Source organism: Megalobrama amblycephala, linkage group LG7 (genome assembly GCF_018812025.1).
Source record: "Megalobrama amblycephala isolate DHTTF-2021 linkage group LG7, ASM1881202v1, whole genome shotgun sequence".
Classification (NCBI taxonomy): Eukaryota; Metazoa; Chordata; class Actinopteri; order Cypriniformes; family Xenocyprididae; genus Megalobrama; species Megalobrama amblycephala.
In genome coordinates this window covers 19,202,775-19,223,356 of record NC_063050.1, presented here as the reverse complement: position 1 = coordinate 19,223,356, position 20,582 = coordinate 19,202,775, and the positions used below count along the sequence as shown (strand labels likewise).

At 36.1% G+C, this 20,582-nt stretch overlaps 1 protein-coding gene across 5 annotated transcripts in view; it reads right to left on the bottom strand.

Annotated features, from left to right (window-relative positions):
- The window catches only part of LOC125271957 (VPS10 domain-containing receptor SorCS1), a 230,363-nt gene that overhangs the window by 42,678 nt on the left and 167,103 nt on the right, over nt 1-20,582 (bottom strand). For all 5 annotated transcript variants that reach the window (XR_007185740.1, XR_007185739.1, XM_048196350.1 and 2 more), the window contains 6 exons: nt 18,362-18,435; nt 12,833-12,897; nt 11,931-12,049; nt 10,370-10,459; nt 8,036-8,215; nt 4,582-4,728 (listed from right to left, as the gene is read on the bottom strand). Coding sequence is in view for 3 of the 5 variants with exons in the window: in XM_048196350.1 (XP_048052307.1) it covers nt 4,582-4,728; nt 8,036-8,215; nt 10,370-10,459; nt 11,931-12,049; nt 12,833-12,897; nt 18,362-18,435 (675 nt within the window). In the remaining 2 variants the exon portion in view is untranslated. The remainder of the gene's footprint in view (nt 1-4,581; nt 4,729-8,035; nt 8,216-10,369; nt 10,460-11,930; nt 12,050-12,832; nt 12,898-18,361; nt 18,436-20,582) is intronic.

Sequence of the window (20,582 nt, the reverse complement as noted above, 5' to 3'; positions counted from 1 at the left end):
GACAAGCAGCACTGATTACATAGACCTATTCCAAACGCCCATGTCCACAGGAATACATATTCTGTTTGCATATTATTAACTTTTTTATTATTATTATTCTAATATGATGAAGCTATTGTGCAAAATTTGATCAATCATTACCATATCTAGCTGAGTGTTTCTTCAACTACACTTTTGGCTCTGTATAGAGCATTAGAAAACAAATTGTCTTAAAACACACTTTTCAAAATTTTACTAGTTAAATTGGTATAAAACAATGTCAGACAGAGGACACAATTATTCGATTAAATTAAAGTGCTTAATTAAAAAAAAAAAAAAAAAAGAAAAGAAAGGGAAAAAAAGAACCCTTGATTACAATTTACACGTGTCGATTAACTGGCAAAATGCTGGAAATGGTGCATTCCATGGAAGAGAATCCATGTGCATTATTAGACCGTCTTATAGGGCTGAACTATATATTAAGTAAGCAATAAGGTATGAGAGGCTGTGCTGTATCGTAAATAAGTCACGGCTGAAGGGTGTTGTTAGACATAACGTGAAGCGGAGCGCCTGCAACTCCTTCAGCCGTGACTTATTCACAATACAGAACTAGCCTCGGGTATCTTATTGCTTTTATAAAACAGTTACCACACAATACAAATATTCAAGGCCAAACAACATGTATCAATGCAACTTTCATGAAGTAAACTTTCACTAAAATCCTTCCTTCCACCAGAAAAAAATAGTACCTGACAGTGAACAGCAACAGAAGTTGCATTATTACACCAATAGATGACAGCAAAGACTGTCTTTATTAGTGTGTCAGTCACTAGCAAAGACTTTTACATTGAAAAGATTGAATTGTTGTGAACACGGAACAAGACGCAACTGACAAATGCTTTGGCTATCCCTGTCAGCCATGGGTAAACCCCTTAAATGTTAAAAGGACAAGATAATACATCAGACATTTAAACAGATGTTTTATTATGAACATAGGAATGACCTGAAGGAAAATGCTAAATCTGAATGCAGATAATAAACTCGCTACAATGCGTTTCAATGAACAATTTCAATTGAGAACATACAGTTTATGTTGCAAAGTGGTTGCTAAGAGTGTTGTGCAGTGATACACAGAACCATTGGGTGAATCGGTCATAGCCGTGTTTTATCATGAATAAAACACAGCTATTGACCAATCAGAATCAAGGACAGGAACTTAACGTTTTATAAAATAATTTAAAATCATAATATAGCATGGTGCTATTGTGAAATCACAAATGCTGTGATTCATTTAAATTAATATATGCGCTGCTGCTTTCAGAATGAAGGGTGATGTTTTAATTATTTACATGTGTGCAGATTACACGTTTCTTCCAGCATCTCAGAAGAAACATGTAAATGCTGCTCCAAGCAAACTCAGTCTCTGCATGTGCTCTTTATTTGGATTCCATTTGGGAACATATATAAAGGGAACACATATAAAGTCTCACATGCTTTGTGTTTCATAGTGAAGTGTTGTACTGTTATCATTTACATGTGTGGAGTGCGTCTCAGCACCTCGGTTTACAAACTCTATCTCTGCATATGCTATGAGTTTGGGTTGCTTATAACGTTCATCTGGGAACACAATGTGTGCCATTTAACCAGATTTGTAACATAAATCATTTATTAACGTACGCCAACATATAAATATGTTTCTAAATAACTGAATTGTTGTCCATCAGATTTTAAAATAAAGCAATAAGCCCCAAGAAGCCGTGGTTTACAGTGAATTTATAACAGCTAAGGGGGAAACAATGTAAAAATTCAATGTAAACCATGGCTTCACAGGGCTTATTGGTTTTATTCAACAGTTACCACACAATACAAATATGTAACTTTCATGAAGTAAAATCATTAAAAAAGCCTTCCTTTCGCTGGAAAAAAAAGTCCCCGACTGTGAACAGCAAAAGAAGTTACATTATTTCGCCATTAGATGGCGACATAGACTGTGTTTATGAGCGAGTCACTCAGTCGCAAAGACTTTTATATTGAAACTTGTTGTGAACATGAAACAAGATGCAAATGACAAATGCTTTGATTAGCGCTGTCAGTGTCAGCAGGGCATGGGGAAACCCATTAAAGGTGGTAAAGAGGATGTTTTGTTTTATACATTTTTGCAATATTACTTGAAACTGTCTTTACTAAGTGATAAAAGACTATTTATTAGGTGCACTGAAAGTAATAATATTAATATACATCATCTGTGCACGAGGTAGGGCCTTAAAAACATCAGCCAATCGTTTACGTGATCATCGCGTAAACGATTGGCCCTCTGGCTTGTCAATCACTGCCATTGTGAGAGACGTGCGCGGATTGGCCCTCTGGCTTGTCAATCACTGCCATGACGTTCCTTGTGAGAGACGCGCGGCTGCGCGCTCTAGTAACTTTCCACACTACATGCGCCGCATGCAATGTTTTTGTCAGGAGACAGGAGTAACAACTGCAGATTATGAGGTGAGTCCGACATAATGAATCCACTAAGTGTGTGCGCGGCTTAACGATTGTAAGGCCGATTATGAATGTAAATTGATACTTATGACTGATCGCGCTCAAACGCGTCCAGTCAGAGCCAGTTGCTTTCAGTCTGCGATTACAGTCGGTGTTCAAATTCCATGTGAAAGTATATAAATCTGCTTCAGGAGCAGGAAACTATCGCTGTATGTTGAGCACAGTCAGAATGTTTTAGCTAGTCGTAAAATGTGTATCATTTCAAACGCTCATTTCAAAAACTCAGTCGACGAAAACATCCTCTGTACCACCTTTAACTGTTAAAAGGGCAAGATCGCAGCGGACATCAAACAACAAACGGATTTATTATTATGAACATAGGACTGATGTGAAGGAAAATGCTAAATCTGAATGTAGGTAATACACTCGGTCACTCGATATCTCTCTCACAACACTATTCTACATAATGCATTAGGCTTCAATTAACAAAATCAATAGAGACAAACATATGTTTACGTTGATAAGAGTGGTTGACACAGCAACATACACACTCAGTTTAAACCCTCGCTCTTAGTTTGCATGTTTTGATGCTCACATTTTTTTTTTTTTTTTTTAGAACAATTAGTGGTCAAATATTAAAAATTAAGTGGACATTTGAATTAAATGTTGTTTGACCAACATTATACAATGATTTGATCATGCAGTAAAGTGTAACAACAATCACCAGGCTGTTGGTGCCCTCTGTAGGCATTTGTTATAATACGTAATGTACATAAGTTGATTATGTTTATATTATGTATATGACATTATGAATTTTAAGTGTTGTTCAATAGAACCATATGATTACTTGCTTTTATACTTTTTTTGAACCAATTACTATTACTTCACTGATATCATATATGTATTTTAAGTAATTTGACAGGCTATTGTTCGCCTTAAGTCTAGTTTTATTACCTCAAACTAATATTAGCTGATTACTCGATTAATCGTCAAAATAATCGACTGATTACTCAATTACCAAAATAATTGTTAGAGACAGCCCTAGATTAGTTAAAAAAATTCAAAATGCACCTGCACTGTTTTGCAATTTGTGACTTTTAGTTGAATAAAAACTATTTTTCCAGTCATATTTTTCATCACTGAAGATTTCTTCGTCTTGTTTATGTGAACCCAATATCATGTATTGTCTTGTCTCATGAGCTAAGTGTATCACCACACCCCTAGTTAGTTAATAATAATACTGATCTCAAATTATATATGGTGCTTTATAGCATTCGGTGATGGAAATGATGACAGAATTTTTTACAAAATTAAAACATTTTTTGGACTAAAAGGTCAGACTCTTTGCTCTTGCAAAGACTAATTTCATAGCTAACATTTTATGTATCAAATCAAATAACATTTTCACACCGTTTACATAATTTGATAAAATGACAGCTTGATTGGAAATGACACACAATAAAATATTCTGTTCACAAGTGATAGGCTATTTATCTTTATTTGTCTGCTTTTTTCCCCTTCACATCACATCTCATATTTCAAGTATGCTCCTTCATTGACACAGCTGTCTCCTTGGTAACAAAATACAAAAAAAGAAAAGAAAAAAAAAAAGAACTTTTATTAGGGCAAAAATTGTTGGATGGGGTGGAAATGATGGAAATATTTCAGGATTTGAATTTGTCTAATAATTCATTTTCACACAATTAATATTGAAATGGGTTATGATTATTTAACTCTTTGTAATAGTTATCATATAATCATAGTTCATATTCATATTTTATCATGGATTTTCATATATTACGATTGAAAGTCTGGGTTTGGAACAAAGAGGCAAAAAGAAGCAAAAAATAAATGATGAAGATGTGATAAAAAAAAAAAAAAAAAAAAATCCCAGGCAGATTTAATGTGATCTTCATTAAAAAAAAAAAAAAAAAAACTGAAATCTGTTAGTTTTAATAAAACTCAATCCAAAGTGCCTGTAGTTGAAGAAACACCCAGCCATGTTTAATGATTCATTGGGCATTGGAAAGTGCATTGACCTCATAAGGCTCATCTGTGAATGATAAATTTGAACAAATCTCTTACTTTCTGTTTTCCCACACTTCCACTCACCAGTATGCAATGGATTCGGTTCCCTCTGAGATCAGCTGAGGGAGCCTGCAGGAGCCTCCAGTCTCGGCCTTTGTTATAGGTTATATATGTCTTCACCTCATTATTTAGCTTCTTATTGGCCAGAAACATGCCTTTTATCCCTGCCACCTAGGGATGCAAACATAAACAAAGTAAAATAATGAGGAAGAGATACACCACTAATAATCATATTTGTAAAGTTACACAATTTCAACATTTTTTTTCCTATAGGTAAACAAGCCTATGATGCATTTATTACTTAGTGTCCCTGGGGCACTAAACCCAGCCAAGTGAACTTCTAAAAAGTGCCGTACATATAGCAGTTCTTGGAAAAATATATCTGTTGGAGTGGAATGAGAGTATGTAAGGGAATGAGAAGGTAATCCATGTCCGTCCTGAACAGAAGTGACATCTCTTCAGGGCCAGGAAGCACTAGAGAGGAGGAGAGGCAGCCTAGGATGGGCCTCGCAGGGCACTCACTATTCAATAATTGACGAATATTTCAATCTCGCCAACGGCTGAGATTTTAGCATATGTTACATGGAGGTGGCGACCTCAATCAAGTCACCGGACTCTTCAGCCTATCCGAGGGCCAAATGTGATTTTATGGGGGTTGCTATCATCAACAGTTTAATTATTTGATCAGGAGATAGCTTGACACCTGCTGGCCTCTGTTGCAATGTGCAGCTGCGTGAGACGTTCCATCTAGAGGTGCATGAATAGACCCCTGCCGTATTCTTTAAAGAGACGAGCGGTCTATACCCAAACCCTAATCACTGGCTTCACTCCGGTGGTGCCTTTTGTGCGCTGTCAGCACTATCAGACCCAATTGCAGTACTATAAAAACTTGTGAACTAAGAACACTCCAAAGCCCTACCTGCTCTCAGACTGCAAGATGTCATGTAGCATACAGTTATTTGCAAAGACATTGATCAGTCAACCAACAGTAGATCAGAAATTGGAAACAGGTTTTGTTCAAAAAGACTGCAAAATATTTTTTATTATATCCACTTAGTTGTTTGTAGTCTGAACAAAACAAAAACTTTAAATAATTTGTTCAACCCATATGTGGTTTGAAATCTGAGTAAAATGGGATGTGTTTTAGTGCCAACAGCCAAATCCGATTTCAAGAATGGGTTACACTTTATTTTAAGGTGTTCTTGTCTAATTATACATTAAAGTACTGAATAATATTAATTAACTACATGTACTTGCTATAGGGTTATGGTTAGGATTAGGTTTGTTGTAGGGTTATTACTATATGTTGTATAGTTATTACTATAGTAACTACATGTAACTGTAAAATAAAGTGTACCCAAGTATGTTTTTTGGTATTTGTAATATACAAATAGGATATATATATATATATATATATATATATATATATATATATATATATATATACACACTGATTTTTGCTTAAATACTAAACATACTAAATACTGATTTTTGCTTTTTTTACATTCTGTGTACATATTTCCTGTATTTTCTGTTTGTATCATAATAAAGAGACTGAGTATATTCAAGTATTGAATATGTCAACATTTTTTTATTTATTTTTTCAAATTTTTTATTAAGCAAGGTTCCAATGCAGCAATTCACATAAAATTTTGAACAGACTACTACACAATAGACACAAACAAAGAAATCATAATTTTCCAAAACATAAAAAAGCTATATGTAATAAATGGAAATGACTCAGGAAAAAATAAATGAACAACTGAAATTGTATTTAATAGTTGGTGGAAAAGTCTTTTTTGTAATGACAAAAATTTTTGGAATGATTCAAGGCGCATCCTGTATGACCAAACTTTAAATCTTGAATATTCTGGGGGTCTCTCTTGTGAATTTTGATCTTCAGTTCCTTCCACAAATGCTCAGTTGGGTTTAGGTCTGGTGATTTATTGGGACAACTTTATTTTCTTCTTCTGGAAGCAATTCAAACTCTCCTTTGCAGTGTGTTTTGGATTGCTGTCCTGGTGGAAGGTCCACCAAAGTCTCATCTTCATCATCCTGGTGGATGGCAACAAATTCATCTCAAGAATTCCCAGTACATGTCTCTATTCATCTTCCTTTCAATAATATTGATTCTGCCAATACCATAAGAAGAGAAACAGCCCCATACCATGATGCTTCCACCTCGAAAACATCACAGTTGGTGTGGTATTTTTAGGGTCATATGCAAAGCCATTTCTCCTCCAAACATGGCATGTGGTATTGTTGCCAAAAGTTTAATTTTTGTCTCATCTGACCACACTAAATTTCCCAGTAGTTCAGACCTTTCCAAATGTTGTGTAGAAAACATCATATGACAGGTTTGCCTTTTCTTCAATGATGGAGCTTTCTGTGGTGAGCGTGCATGGAGGCTGTGGAGGTGGAGTGCATTTCCTATTGTTTTCTCTGTGACAAATGTACCTGCTGCCTCCAAGTCTTTCTGGACCTCTTTCTGAGTGGTCCGTGGTTCTTGGGCTACACTTCTGACTAACCTTCTGAATCCCTGATCAGAAATCTTGCGAGGAGCTCCTTTGCATGGCCAGTTGATGGTGGAATGATGTTCCTTTCAGTTGTGGAAAATGGCCCCAATAGTGCTTACAGGAACATTTTGGAGTTGGAAAATCCTTCTGTAACCAGTACCATTGTTATTTACGGCAGAAATCTTGTTGTGAAAGTCTTGGGAGAGCTCTTTGCCTCTACCCATCATGAGATGTCCAATACTTGCATTCAGAGGTGGGTAAGCCTTTTTCTAACCTAACAACATGCACTAACTCTACTGATTCTAATTTGCACAGATAGGAGGTAGAACTACTTAGTGAAATTTGTTGCTTTCTTAACTTGCCTTAGTGTACTGCTTTTTCTTAATGTGTTCAATACTTTTTTCCCATGTCATTTCACTTTATTACACATATATATATATTTTTTTTATTAATATTTTTTTTTATTATTAATTGTAGTATTATGATTTCCTTATTTGTATTTATTTCTGGAGCTAATACCAACATCTGGTCAAAAATTTATGTTGTGAATTGCTGCATTGGAACTTTGTATAATAGTAATACAAAAATGTTAAAGTTAATAATAGTGAATTCACATAATTAGCATAAATCTGCATTTTATTTTTGCACAAAATATGCTATGAAATTAACACATCAATAGATTTCACCTATTGTGATATATTTAGATCCATAGACAGCATACAGCTTTATTCCAAGGTTCCTAACTGCTCCTTGTTTAGATAACCCATTGATAATTATGTAATTATGAAACCTAAATTAATTAGTGTTGCTATTAAATCAATTACCACTACAATCAATTAGCATTAATTAGTGTATCCAATTTGCTCATGCTTTTAATACCCAGAGAAATTTAAATATGAAACAGTGATCAGCATACATCTGTACAGTGTGTAGTGAGGAAAGTAAATGACACCTCTCTGTACCTCATATAAATCTATCATGACATTTCCCTCTGGACCCATACTGCTCATGACGTTCTCCAAAGCCAGTGTGTAGTAAATGCCTCCAGCCTCTGACACATACAGGTTGTAAGTGTCATTCTGGTTCCACTCTTGAACCGCTGCCACGACCCGGTTCTCATCTGTACTGATCACATGCAGATCCTGAGGATAAAGGAAAAGATGTTTCATAAAACAGACCTCTGTGATTTATTTGACAAAATAATCTTTAGCCTCTGGTGTTCTCCAAATAGTTATATACATGTCAATAAAAAGAAGTCAATAAATCTGACACGTTCTGGAATGTTTTATAATAGTAAGTTAAAATAGATGCACTAGGCTGTGGATCACATTCAGCCCAGTGTAGCTGCATGATTTCGGTTCTGTATAGTAATTTAGGTAAGACTTTAGAATAATGGTCTGTCATTAATACCTATGCAGGAAGAAATGCAAAACAAATTAGTAGTGACCTACTCCATTAAAGCTTCAGCTACTACTATTAACTAATATGGAAACAAGCTTAACTAATCAGTAAGCAATAACAAATTTAGTACTAAGACAGTTCCTTATTAGGTATTCAATACTTACTGAATAAGATCAGCCTCATTAATTACCTCATTCAACTAGGACAAATTATAAAGAATTACTAATCACAACATTAAAATGTGTCTGAACTAAGGATGTCACTGTGAGGAAATTTTCACACCGGTATATAAGCTTGTGACAAAACCGGTATTATGCTGTCATTATGTGGGGTATTGAAATCACTTTTGAATGTGTGCTTGCTTTTAATCTTGCTTTTGAATTTGCAATCCCGTGTGTATTTGTGGATTTCTGTGTGTGTGGATCTCTCGCGTGCATTTGTATGGACAGCCAAATAGATCAAAATTGCAGATATTAATGGCGGATCTGTAGTGAAAACGCTGTAATTTACACCGCTTGTACTACAGAATACTATATTTTGTGGCGTCTTTTCGTCTAAATGCAGTAAAACCAGACATTTTCTGGACACCAGGCATTTGGTTAATGACGAAATATGACCTGTATGGCGTTCCATAAATTTGTGGATTAGTGTGCCGTGTGTAGTTGTTATCATTGGCCCTGTCCCAAATGCGGTCTTCAGACAAGTCTACACTTTCTTGACGTAAAACCGCTTTAACTGTCGAGTAGAAGTATGCTGCGGAGCTTGCTTCATTGTGCATCGAGGGCACATATCGACCGCAAAGGGGGCGCTCGCGAGCACCCTTTTGAAAGCTAAAATGACAAATGGGGCATCCTACAGTCTCATGGACTTGATGGACATGCGCACGCGGCAGCCATTGTAAGTACACAAGACAGAAAGTGCATATGAAGTGTGCCCTTTGGGACAGGGCCATTGATGCTCAGGATCTGTTGCGCACCAAATCCTCCACCATTGTCTTGTCATTCATCTCTCTTTACTTCTTGAGTAGCAAATCAGCATATTATTATATGATCAATGTGACGCTGAAGAAAATTCAGTTTTGCCATCAGAATGAATCCCATTTTAAAATATATTCAAATAGATAAATACTATACGATATAATGCTAAAAAAGTTAATAAACTTCATTCACTTTTTTGTCAGAAAGAAAAAGTAGGCTTTCAAAGTGCCTTTCAATATTCAAAACATCAAAACACCTTTACATTTCATATTTACATACATCAAAGGAGGATGACTTTAACCTTTAATGTGATTTTTGCCTCTAATCAAGTGAGATTGAATATGAATGTTGCTGCCGGGATGGCAGGGGACAGCTGGAGTGCAGTGGTGGTTTCACCCTACTGAGCTGAATCCGATTAATAATCAGTATCAGACCCAACTCTCACCTGCCTTGTTTTGCTCACAGCTCCGGCGTACGGCAAATATTCTTATTAGCCTTAAATTGAGCTTGTCAGTTGGGCAAATTCAACAAAACCACATGCTGGCAGTTTGCGAATTTCATCTACCCCAGACCGTGCAAGGGTTGCTGGGTGTGTGCTTTAAGGAGCGCCGAGAGCTTGATTGAATAAAACATGTTTAATTGTCATGTGAGCGCAGCAGATTTTAAGCTTTGAATAATAACACAGCATCCTGAGAGACGAGGGACCGCGGTAGCATCTGCGTCCCTGAATTCACTCGCTCAGAAGTAAGAGCCTGCCAGATGCCAGGGAAAAAATCGGATTTTGTAAAGGTTTGAAGCTTCAAAGGCTAACATCGAGGGACATGATGATCTGGGTCTGAAATAGCAATGTCTGTTTACTCTGTCACAGTGTGGCAGATTCTGACTTCGTGTCGAGCAAGTGTGAATAAGCTACCCTACCTTTGGAAGGGTGTATTTGGGAAGCTTCATGGGTGTAAACACATCTCGCCTGGATGACACATAGTAGATTGGCCGACCACCGGTTGACACCTTGGGTAATGGAGGGATCACAAACAGACAGGACAAAGACACTTTAGAAAGAAGTAACATTGAAAGTGCCACCAGATATTGGTCACGTATTAGGGCTGGCTATTGGCGATATGTTTGCCACGATTCAATCATAATTAGATCGCAGCTGAAACTGTGCCAAATGCATAACACTGAATTTGAAGGATTAGATTATTTGCTTCAGTGTTCCCCAATATGGCACAGACCATGTTTACACGTGGTATTAAGCTTAAGCGCTATTGAGATAAGTGCTTAAAAGGTTAGTTCGTTGGGTTAGTCATTAATTACTCACCCTCATGTCGTTCCATACCCATAAGTCCTTCATTCATCTTCAGAACACAATTTAAGATATATATTTTTTTTTTTTTTTTTTTTTATGAAATCCAAGAATTCTCTGTCTCCTCCATAGATAGCAATTTAATTACCACTGTCAAGGCCCAGGAAGGTACTAAAGACATTGCTAAAATAGTCCACATGACTACAGCAAAAACAAAACAAAAATAACGATTTTATTCAACAATCTTTTCTAAGTCTCATAAGCAGTTGACAGTAAAGAGAGCTCTTGAATTTCATAAAAAATATCTTAATTTGTGCTCTGAAGATGAATGAAGGTCTTACGGGTTTGGAACAACATAAGGGTGAGTAATTACAGACAGAAGTTTCATTTTTGTGTGAACTAACCCTTTAATACAGGTGTAAACAGGGCCTGAAATATTCAAAGGTAGCTACAAAGTTATGCATCAACATTGCATTTGTCCAGATGTGTCCTGCACATCTGTGAAGGACCGTCAATCAATCGTCATGCTAAAACAAGAGCTTAAAAGAAAATATCCATTCCATTAAATAATTTGGAGAAGTGCAAACATATACCTGAAGGTCATTTAATGAAGGTACTTGACTAAAATAAAAGAGAACTCTCCTCGAAAATATCACGTTTATGCTGAAGTTAATATTTAAGGATATAGGTAAATATAGTTGAATAACTGAATAAATACAAGTGTAATTGAACTGTAGGAAATGCTAAAATACTGATAAATAAATATCAATGCAATATTGTAAGAAAAGTATTTATTGCTACAGCCATACCTAAGTGCATTAATATGGACGCTTGTTTCCGCCACGGAATAGAAAATAAAAGTGACTTTCTATCTCACAATTCTGACATGTTTTCTTGCAAATGCGAGTTTAAATTCAGACATTATAATTGGCAATTGCGAGAAATAAAGACAGAATTGTAAGATATAAGCTCGCAATTGTTAGCTAATCTCTCAATTATATCTCGCAAATATGACCTTTTCTCTTAGAATTGTGAGATAATAAATTTATTTATATATCAAAATTCTGAGTTTATATCTCGCAATTGCGAGTTCATATCTCACAATACAGACTTCTTTCAATTGCGAGTTAATAACTAGCAATTCTTAATAACTAGTCCCCTCCATAATTTACTCACCTGGACAAACACATACTCATCTTGGACCACCAGGGAGTTGGGGTCAATGTATCCAGGAAAAGGTTTGCCCTTGTTGGCATCTGTGCAGTTCTGAAGTTTACATGTGACATACAAAGCCTCTGCAACAGGACAAATGGCAGAAAGAGATGAAGGTATAATTGGTTTCTATCATACTATAAACCAAATGATAGGAAACTATGAAAGGATGTTATTCTGACCTGAAAGATTAGTAGGGGTAAGAAAGGCTGGGGGTAATTGCACAAGGCCCAAATGTGACACTTTTTTATTACGGTCTTCAAAATTCTTCAAAAAACACATTTACTTCAACTTGCCATTTGTTTGTAATTATTTGTGAAATTTACTAGCAATTTCTGAGTGAAAATTGTTTAAAAATAAACCCTACATTTTTTTCAGTGTTTCTCAATATAGGTAACTTTATAGTGTGGTTACTGTCAACACAGTTAAATGTTACTTTACCAAAAGACTAGAGGAAGATCTGTAGTAGTATGTGAGTTATAAATGAAAATGTAATTGCCCTTGTATATTAACCTCAAACTGTCTAAAAAAAGAAAAAAAAAACCCTCACACAACTTGACTGACTGTATTTTAAGGGACCATATCCAGTAGAGCTGACACACGTAACTTATCTTTCTGTCTGTCAATCAACAGGAATATAGGTTCAACAGACAAAAGACTAACTCAATTTGTGCAGCAAGTTTCTTCATTAATTTTAATTACGGATGACAGATATGGACAGATGGATTTGCTGGTGAAGAACTGTCTATTTTGCATTTTGATGTGTAACCTATTTTGAACCGTCTAAGTGTTGCTTTGTGCCGTGTTTGAATTATAGCTTCCTGAAATGTAATCAAAGCACGTCCAGGGGCGCCATTCAGACTTACGGGTTTCTGAGATGCTGGTCTCAAGGTGAATCAGGCCCGGCTCTTTATCAAGGCCCAGTTTAGACCTAAAGAGCCAAAAGGAAAGAAAAATAAAACAAAAAAAGCAGTGTTTTATAAAATGAGCTTTGGAAAAAAGAAAATCTTTTGTGTTTCCATACAATAACAGATGGGTCAAAATAAGGGCATTGGATTTTTTTTTTTTTTTGTATTAGCTAAAAGATCCATGTTCGCCTCCCAAAGGAGCAATATGGTTTAAGGTGGTACCATCAGAACACCCTGTCCTGTTAAGCTCCCATTTCCATCTCCATCTTTCTGTTCTCTCTGACAGAAGCGAGGAGCCTATCCTGACATCATTAAAAGTAAGCCCTTCTCATTTGCTTCCCAAGAACACCCACAGGCAGTGCACATAGCTCTCTCTTTTTAGTGTTGAAAAAAAATCATTGTTGCATGAAATATTTATTCGAGACTGAAAAATCAGAGAGAGCTGCTCCAGTGAGGAACCTACAAATGTAGAAGCAGACTAGCTCAAGACTTTATCATGCCACTTATTGGAAGTATTGACGGTTTCACAAATATAGCATCCCTTGGCTTTGCTTTTGCGCACAGAATTTCAGCTCAAATCCCTCATTTTCAAGTTTATTCCGCAATCCATTAGGATGTAGAATGGAGGTTCAACAAAAATGATGGATGGATGGATGGATGGATGGATTGAAGGATGGAAGATTGGATGATTATACTCTGAGTGCAATCCATAACTAAGATGCAAGATGTCATCAATTGTGTTTGTATGAAAAGAGAGTCCGCAGTGACATGATGACAGTAAGCACAAGTAAATTTCAGGTCGCTAGATACAGGGATTGACCAATCAGAATGTAATATTCCAGATAGCTGTGCTACAGTGCCATTTTTCAGCGAACTTGGTTCCGAAAGGTTTTTTTTTTTTTCATTCATTTTTCCCATAGGGATTTAGAGCTATAAGCAATGAACCAAAAAAACAGGTGAATCACAAGAGCAAAAAAGAATCTGAAAATTGGACGATAAAGACAAAAGGTACAAGACTGTGAACTTAACTTTAATGGGGGAAAGAACTACAATTCCATGAAGCACTGCAAAAGACACTTAAATTAAAAATGATCCATATTATGCATACAAATATTTAAAGCGTTAGTTCACCCAAAAATTCTGTAATTTATTACTGACCTTTGTACCGTTTTACACCCGTAAGACCTTCGTTCATTTTCGGAACACAAATTAAGATATTTTGATTGAAATCCGATGATTCAGTGAGGCTTTCATAGCCAGCAATGACATTTCCTCTCTCAAGATACATCAGCCATCACTAAACTAAACGTTATTTTGTTTTTTTGGCGCACCAAAAATATTCTCGTCACTTTATAATATTAATATTGAACCACTGTACTCACATGAACTGATTTAAATATGTTTTTAGTACATTTATGGATCTTGAGAGAGGAAATGTCATTGCTCCCTATGCAGGCCTCACGGAGCCATCAGATTTCAACAAAAATATCTCAATTTGCAAAGATTAACGAAGGTCTTACGGGTGTGGAACGACATGAGTGTGAGTAATAAATGACAGAATTTTCATTTTTGGGTGAACTAACCCTTTAAGTATTTTGAGACCAAAGTGAAACCGACTGTATGTCATTCACAGTGCTTCAATGGAGTGGTGCTAAAGTGTTCTTTTGGTACAATTCATTTGTTGCAATTTTATAAAAGTATGAGCATATACAGCACTCAATACTTAGTTGGGGCTCCTTTTGCCTGAATTACTGCAGCAATGCGGCGTGGCGTGGAGTCAATCAGTCTGTGGCACTGCTCAGGTGTTATGAGAGCCCAGGTTGCTCTGATAGTGGCCTTCAGCTCTTCTGCATTGTTGGGTCTGGCATATCGCATCTTCCTCTTCACAATGCCCCATAGATTTTCTATGGTGTTAAGGTCAGGCGAGTTTGCTGGCCAATTAAGAACAGGGATACCATGGTCCTTAAACCAGGAACTGGTAGCTTTGGCACTGTGTGCAGGTGCCAAGTCCTGTTGGAAAATGAAATCTGCATCTCCGTAAAGTTGGTCAGCAGCAGGAAGCATGAAGTGCTCTAAAACGTCCTGGTATATGGCTGCGTTGACCTTGGACCTCAGAAAACACAGTGGACCAACACCAGCAGATGACATGGCACCCAAACCATCACTGACTGTGGAAACTTTACACTGGACCTCAAGCAACATGGATTGTGTGCCTCTCCTCTCTTCCTCCAGACTCTGGGACCCTCATTTCCAAAGGAAATGCAAAATTTACTTTCATCAGAGAACATAACTTTGGACCACTCAGCAGCAGTCCAGTCCTTTTTGTCTTTAGCCCAGGTGAGACACTTCTGACGCTGTCTATTGTTCAAGAGTGTCTTGACACAAGGAATGCGACAGCTGAAACCCATGTCTTGCATACATCTGTGCGTAGTGGTTCTTGAAGCACTGACTCCAGCTGCAGTCCACTCTTTGTGAATCTCCCCCACATTTTTGAATGGGTTTTGTTTCACAATCCTCTCCAGAGTGAGGTTATCCCTATTGCTTGTATACTTTTTTCTACCACATCTTTTCCTTCCCTTCACCTCTCTATTAATGTGCTTGGACACAGAGCTCTGTGAACAGCCAGACTCTTTTGCAATGACCTTTTGTGTCTTGCCCTCCTTGCGCCTTTTGGACAACTGTCAAGCCAGCAGTCTTCCCCATGATTGTGTAGCCAACAGAACTAGACTGAGAGACCATTTAAAGGCCTCTGCAGGTGTTTTGAGTTAATTAGCTGATTAGAGTGTGGCACCAGGTGTCTTCAATATTGAACCTTTTCACAATATTCTAATTTTCTGAGATACTGAATTTGGGATTTTCCTTAGTTGTCAGTTATAATCATCAAAATTAAAAGAAATAAACATTTGAAATATATCAATCTGTGTGTAATGAATGAATATAATATACAAGTTTCACTTTTTGAATGGAATTAGTGAAATAAATCAACTTTTTAATGATATTCTAATTATATGACCAGCACCTGTAGATTCCACTGTTAAACATGATTATTTAAAAAAATAAGTTGAAATAATGTAGGCTGATACACTGTCAGAAAAAAAGATATGCCGCTGTCACTGGGGCAGTACAAAAGGGAAAAGGTACTTATATGCACTTTTAAAGTATTAATGTGTACCTTTAAGGTACTATTATGTACCATTTAGGGGTAAGTAAGGTACAAAGATGTACCTTTTCACTTTTGTATCTTAGGGTACTGCCCCTGTGAAAGCGGCGTACCTTTTTTTTCTGACAGTGTAGCTTTATGAAAAGCATACACCATTGTTTAACAGCCTCAGCTCACAGTAGGCCCATCTTTAAAGGTTTATAAGTTATCGTTCAAAATCAATCCCCCTATGGAGAAAATGAATGAGAACAGTCAGAACCTGACTGTTGTACTCTAAAAAAGCACAGACATGGCATTGCGTCATGCTGGTTTAAATTCATTGTTGTTCTTTTCAATGCAAACACGCTCCCTTTACATTTATATCAGGCTTATTATAGTGCTTATTTAGACAAGTTAACACAATGTGGGCATGTATATCAAGCAAGATTGTTCAGGTACCTTTAGTTATATTTCATTACCCTTCAACCTCGCTTACTCAAAAGAGTGGTTCATTTTCAAATATCTACAAAGAACTGTCTGGATTTCGATTTGAGATCAATTGTGAAGGTGAAAGTAAAGGAGTTCCTGACCTGTTCAATTCCACCAAGACTCTAAATCTGCGTGGTATTAGGCCGCATCAGATCTGAGTTCCTTTTGAAGCGCTGACAGATACAAAAGTCCATTTCATCCATTCAAAGCTCCATTTCTTCAATCATCTCATATTCTGGCTGTGACCGTGGTGGTGTATCTCATCAAAAGAGACAATCTAATTTCACATAGTCAATAGCTACACATTTGTAAGGGTTATATGTCTCATCTCACTTCAGATAATAAGACTCTATATGTGAGAGTTCATTGAGGGGAACTTGTGAGGGTAGATCATTACCAGACTAAAAATAACGGTACTGCAGGCTGACTCTCTGATGTCTTCGCTCTCTGTCCCACTTTGACTGTGCATGCTTATGCAAAGATTCGACACAAAAATGTCCTCAAAAAAAACAACAACCTGCTGCTAAATGACTAGATCTGAATTTGGATGGCACATGGCATGTAAAAGACAGACATGATCAATAAAAAAAAAAAAAAAAAACCTGTCAGTTGAGAGTAAATTGTATTTGTGATTGCCACATTGAACACACAATATGACTCACTGATCCTTGACATGGAGCAAAACATATTTTCTTTCTTTTTGCTTGCTTTACCTGCTACATTTTAGTTTAGCAAGTGTATTTTTGGTAACACTTTATTTTACACTGTCATTGTTACATATGTTACATGCAGTTACTATAGTAATAACTATAAATTATGCATAATGATAATTAACTCAAAACCAAGCCAAACCCTAATCCTAACCCTATAGTAAGTACATATAGTGACTTAATATTACTCAGTACTTAATTACAGTGTAACAAAGACACCTTAAATTAAAGTGTAACTGTATTTTTAAATAATTCAGTAAAATATTTTCAGTGTCACAATGGATATGAATGGATATGGATGTGTCAAGTTTGGATGAAAACAAATATACAAACACTTAAAATATTAAGTTTTAAGTCTTTTTGGTCCTACCTTTTATCAGTAGTTAGCAACAGAAAGAACAAAATGGCTACTGCATTTAATACATGATATGAAAATATAATTATTTTGTCAATTCTACAAGATTCAAATCTCTACCAGATTAATTCAATAAATAATTAATTTTAAATCATCTTGCAGTTTCAGTTCAATCATTCATCGATACAAATGCCAGATGCTGTAAAAATATTTGATGTGACTTTATTCCTGAATCTAATTCTTTTGTACATTATTTATTTATTTATTTATTTCGTTTCTACACACTTTTTGTCCTGGTAGTCAAGATTTAGTAGAGAATATATTTATAATATTAAATAAACTTGTCTGGAAAAAAAAAAAAAAAAAATCGATCCATGCCCAATACACTTTTCAGTTCATTCCAGCTTGTCCACTTGAGACCAGAGATAAACATAAAATCGAATCGCATTTAGAATTTATTTCTCAACCGGTCTCTTTAATCACCACAGTCTAGACATCTATTAGCCATCCTGATCAAGTTGAATAAGGTTTCTTAATGACTAAATCATTTGCAACGTTGCAAATGCAGACTCTGACTCAGTAACAAGGTCTAATGACAACATTCATTAAAGAACTTCTAAGGTTTGGACGTAAACCTCGAGATAGCGTTAGTGGTGGAACACAGTGGGGAAGATCACATCAGGGTTGAACAACAATCCGTGTTCTTTGGTTTATTCTTTTATAAGCCACAGAATGCAGGAGTTCAAATGATTGATGTTCCAGATGCAGCAGGAGGAATCACACAGAGAGCTTACCAGTAGAATCGATTGGGCGCCACCCGCTCGTGAACGAGCTGCCATCGACGGCCAAACTCAACAGAGCTGTAGAGCTGAGGACGAAATATTGGATTAGCAAAGGGATTGTATGATGATTCCTGTCACTTCTCATGGTACAATATGCTGCTATAATTTAACTGTGCAATTGCCTAGTGGCATTGTTTAGGTAAATTTAGTTTACTCTTTTTATCATTAGCTCTATTCATAGGCAGCTTACATTATTAGGCCACATTATTACTATTATGAAACCTAGCAGCAACACCACACACTACACAAAATGGAAGTATTGCTGATTTCTACAGATTTTGACATTAGCATGCTGCTAAGATAATATACATGATAATCCAATATGCTTAAAAATACATAATACACACAAATATTGGGTGAAATTGCTTTTTTGTCAATACCTTTTTCATTATTGAATGAAATACTATCAGTATACACTGCTGTTGAAAACTGGGGTCAGTATTTTTATTCATCAATGATGCATTAATTTGCATTAAAAGTTATAGTAAAGGCATTTAAATTGTTAAACTGTTATATTATTAATTGTAAAATATCTAAAATCAATGCTGTTCTTTTGAACTTTCTATTCATAGAATCATAGAAAAATAATAAGAAGAAATGAATTTTGTGCAGCAAATCATCATATTAGAATGATTTCTGAAGGATCATGTGACTCTGAAGACTGGGTGATGCTGAAAATTTGACATGAAACTACATTTCAAATATAATTTTTTTAAATTATTATTTTAAATTATAATAACATTACTGTTTTTCAATATTTTTGATTAAATAAATTGGACCCACTTTATATTAAGTGGCCTTAACTACTATGTACTTACATTTAAATTAATCATTTGTTACAATGCACTTATTGTGTACATACATGTTTTTACATTGTACTTATATTTTAAAAACACCTGCATGTAATTACATATGTAATTAATTTCTGTAATTACACTTATAATTACACTGTTGACCCATCCCTTACACCTTACCCCTACCCTTAAACCTACCCATACCACCTAAGCTTTCCCTAACCTTACCCGTTTCCACCTCAATAGCTGCAAATGTGTTTTGCAATTCAATATGAACCCAATAAGTACATTGTACTTATTTTTTGATGTAAGTACATAGTAGTTAAGGCCACTTAATATAAAGTGAGACCAATAAATTTAGTCTTGATGAGCATAAAAAAAACAAACATACAAAATGTTACCAACCCAACATTTTGAATGGAAGTGTATTTATAATCAGCATTTCTCTTCTAATTTCACAGATTTTTGCAATGTAGGGGTGTGGCGAGATCTTGTGCCACGGGATCTCGTGATATTAAAATGTGACAAGATTTCTCGTTGAGTAAAAAGCCGTCTCGCCATGACGGAGCGTGAGGGTGAAATTAGCATAGAATATGCTATGTTCACATTACATTACGGTGCCCACCGTGGCACTGTCTCCACTGTCATTTTGCTTTTTTTATAGAAATAAAAACATTTAATTCAGTTGGATAACGGTCGCTTCAATTGTAAACTATTGTAAACGTCTTCTCTGCTCATCCAGCACGAGCTGCAGAGTCGCACACAGTGCAACAGGAATCACAGTTCACTGATCACGTGACGAGAGTAAGGTGAGATGACTGACAAAACCATGGCGGCAGATTCACCTAAGCGTTTGATAAATGTCTAATCTTGTAGAATGCGCGCTCAGCACCCGCGCTCCCTATACACAGAGTACGTGCGATGACGAATTCGAAAGTAAAACACAAGCTCCCTGTTGCGTGCAATTTAGGTTACATACAATAACCTGTCTCCCAATATCAAACCTATCTTAGGCTGGGCTGTGTAGTTGTAACCACCTCTTAGCTCTGTTCTCTTTTTTGGTCTCTGTTTGCACTCTGAATAATGAGCGATTACTTTGATTATATATATTTTTTTATTTCCATGTTCAATTTGTGGAAAGGTGTTCAATTAGGAGGTCACACACAGCTTCAATCAGAAGTTTTGGGAGCTCATAATTCATGTACAGTAAGGTCTGAAGCGACTGAGTTTGTGGCAGAATGTTTTACAGTGCTTGTATATTGTTGTCTTTTACTGCATATGATAATTCCTACTCAGAAAGTAGAACTGAAATGACATTCATTGATGATTAGTCAAAGCATTTCAAAATGCACCTGAAGACTAATCATGAATTGTCCAGT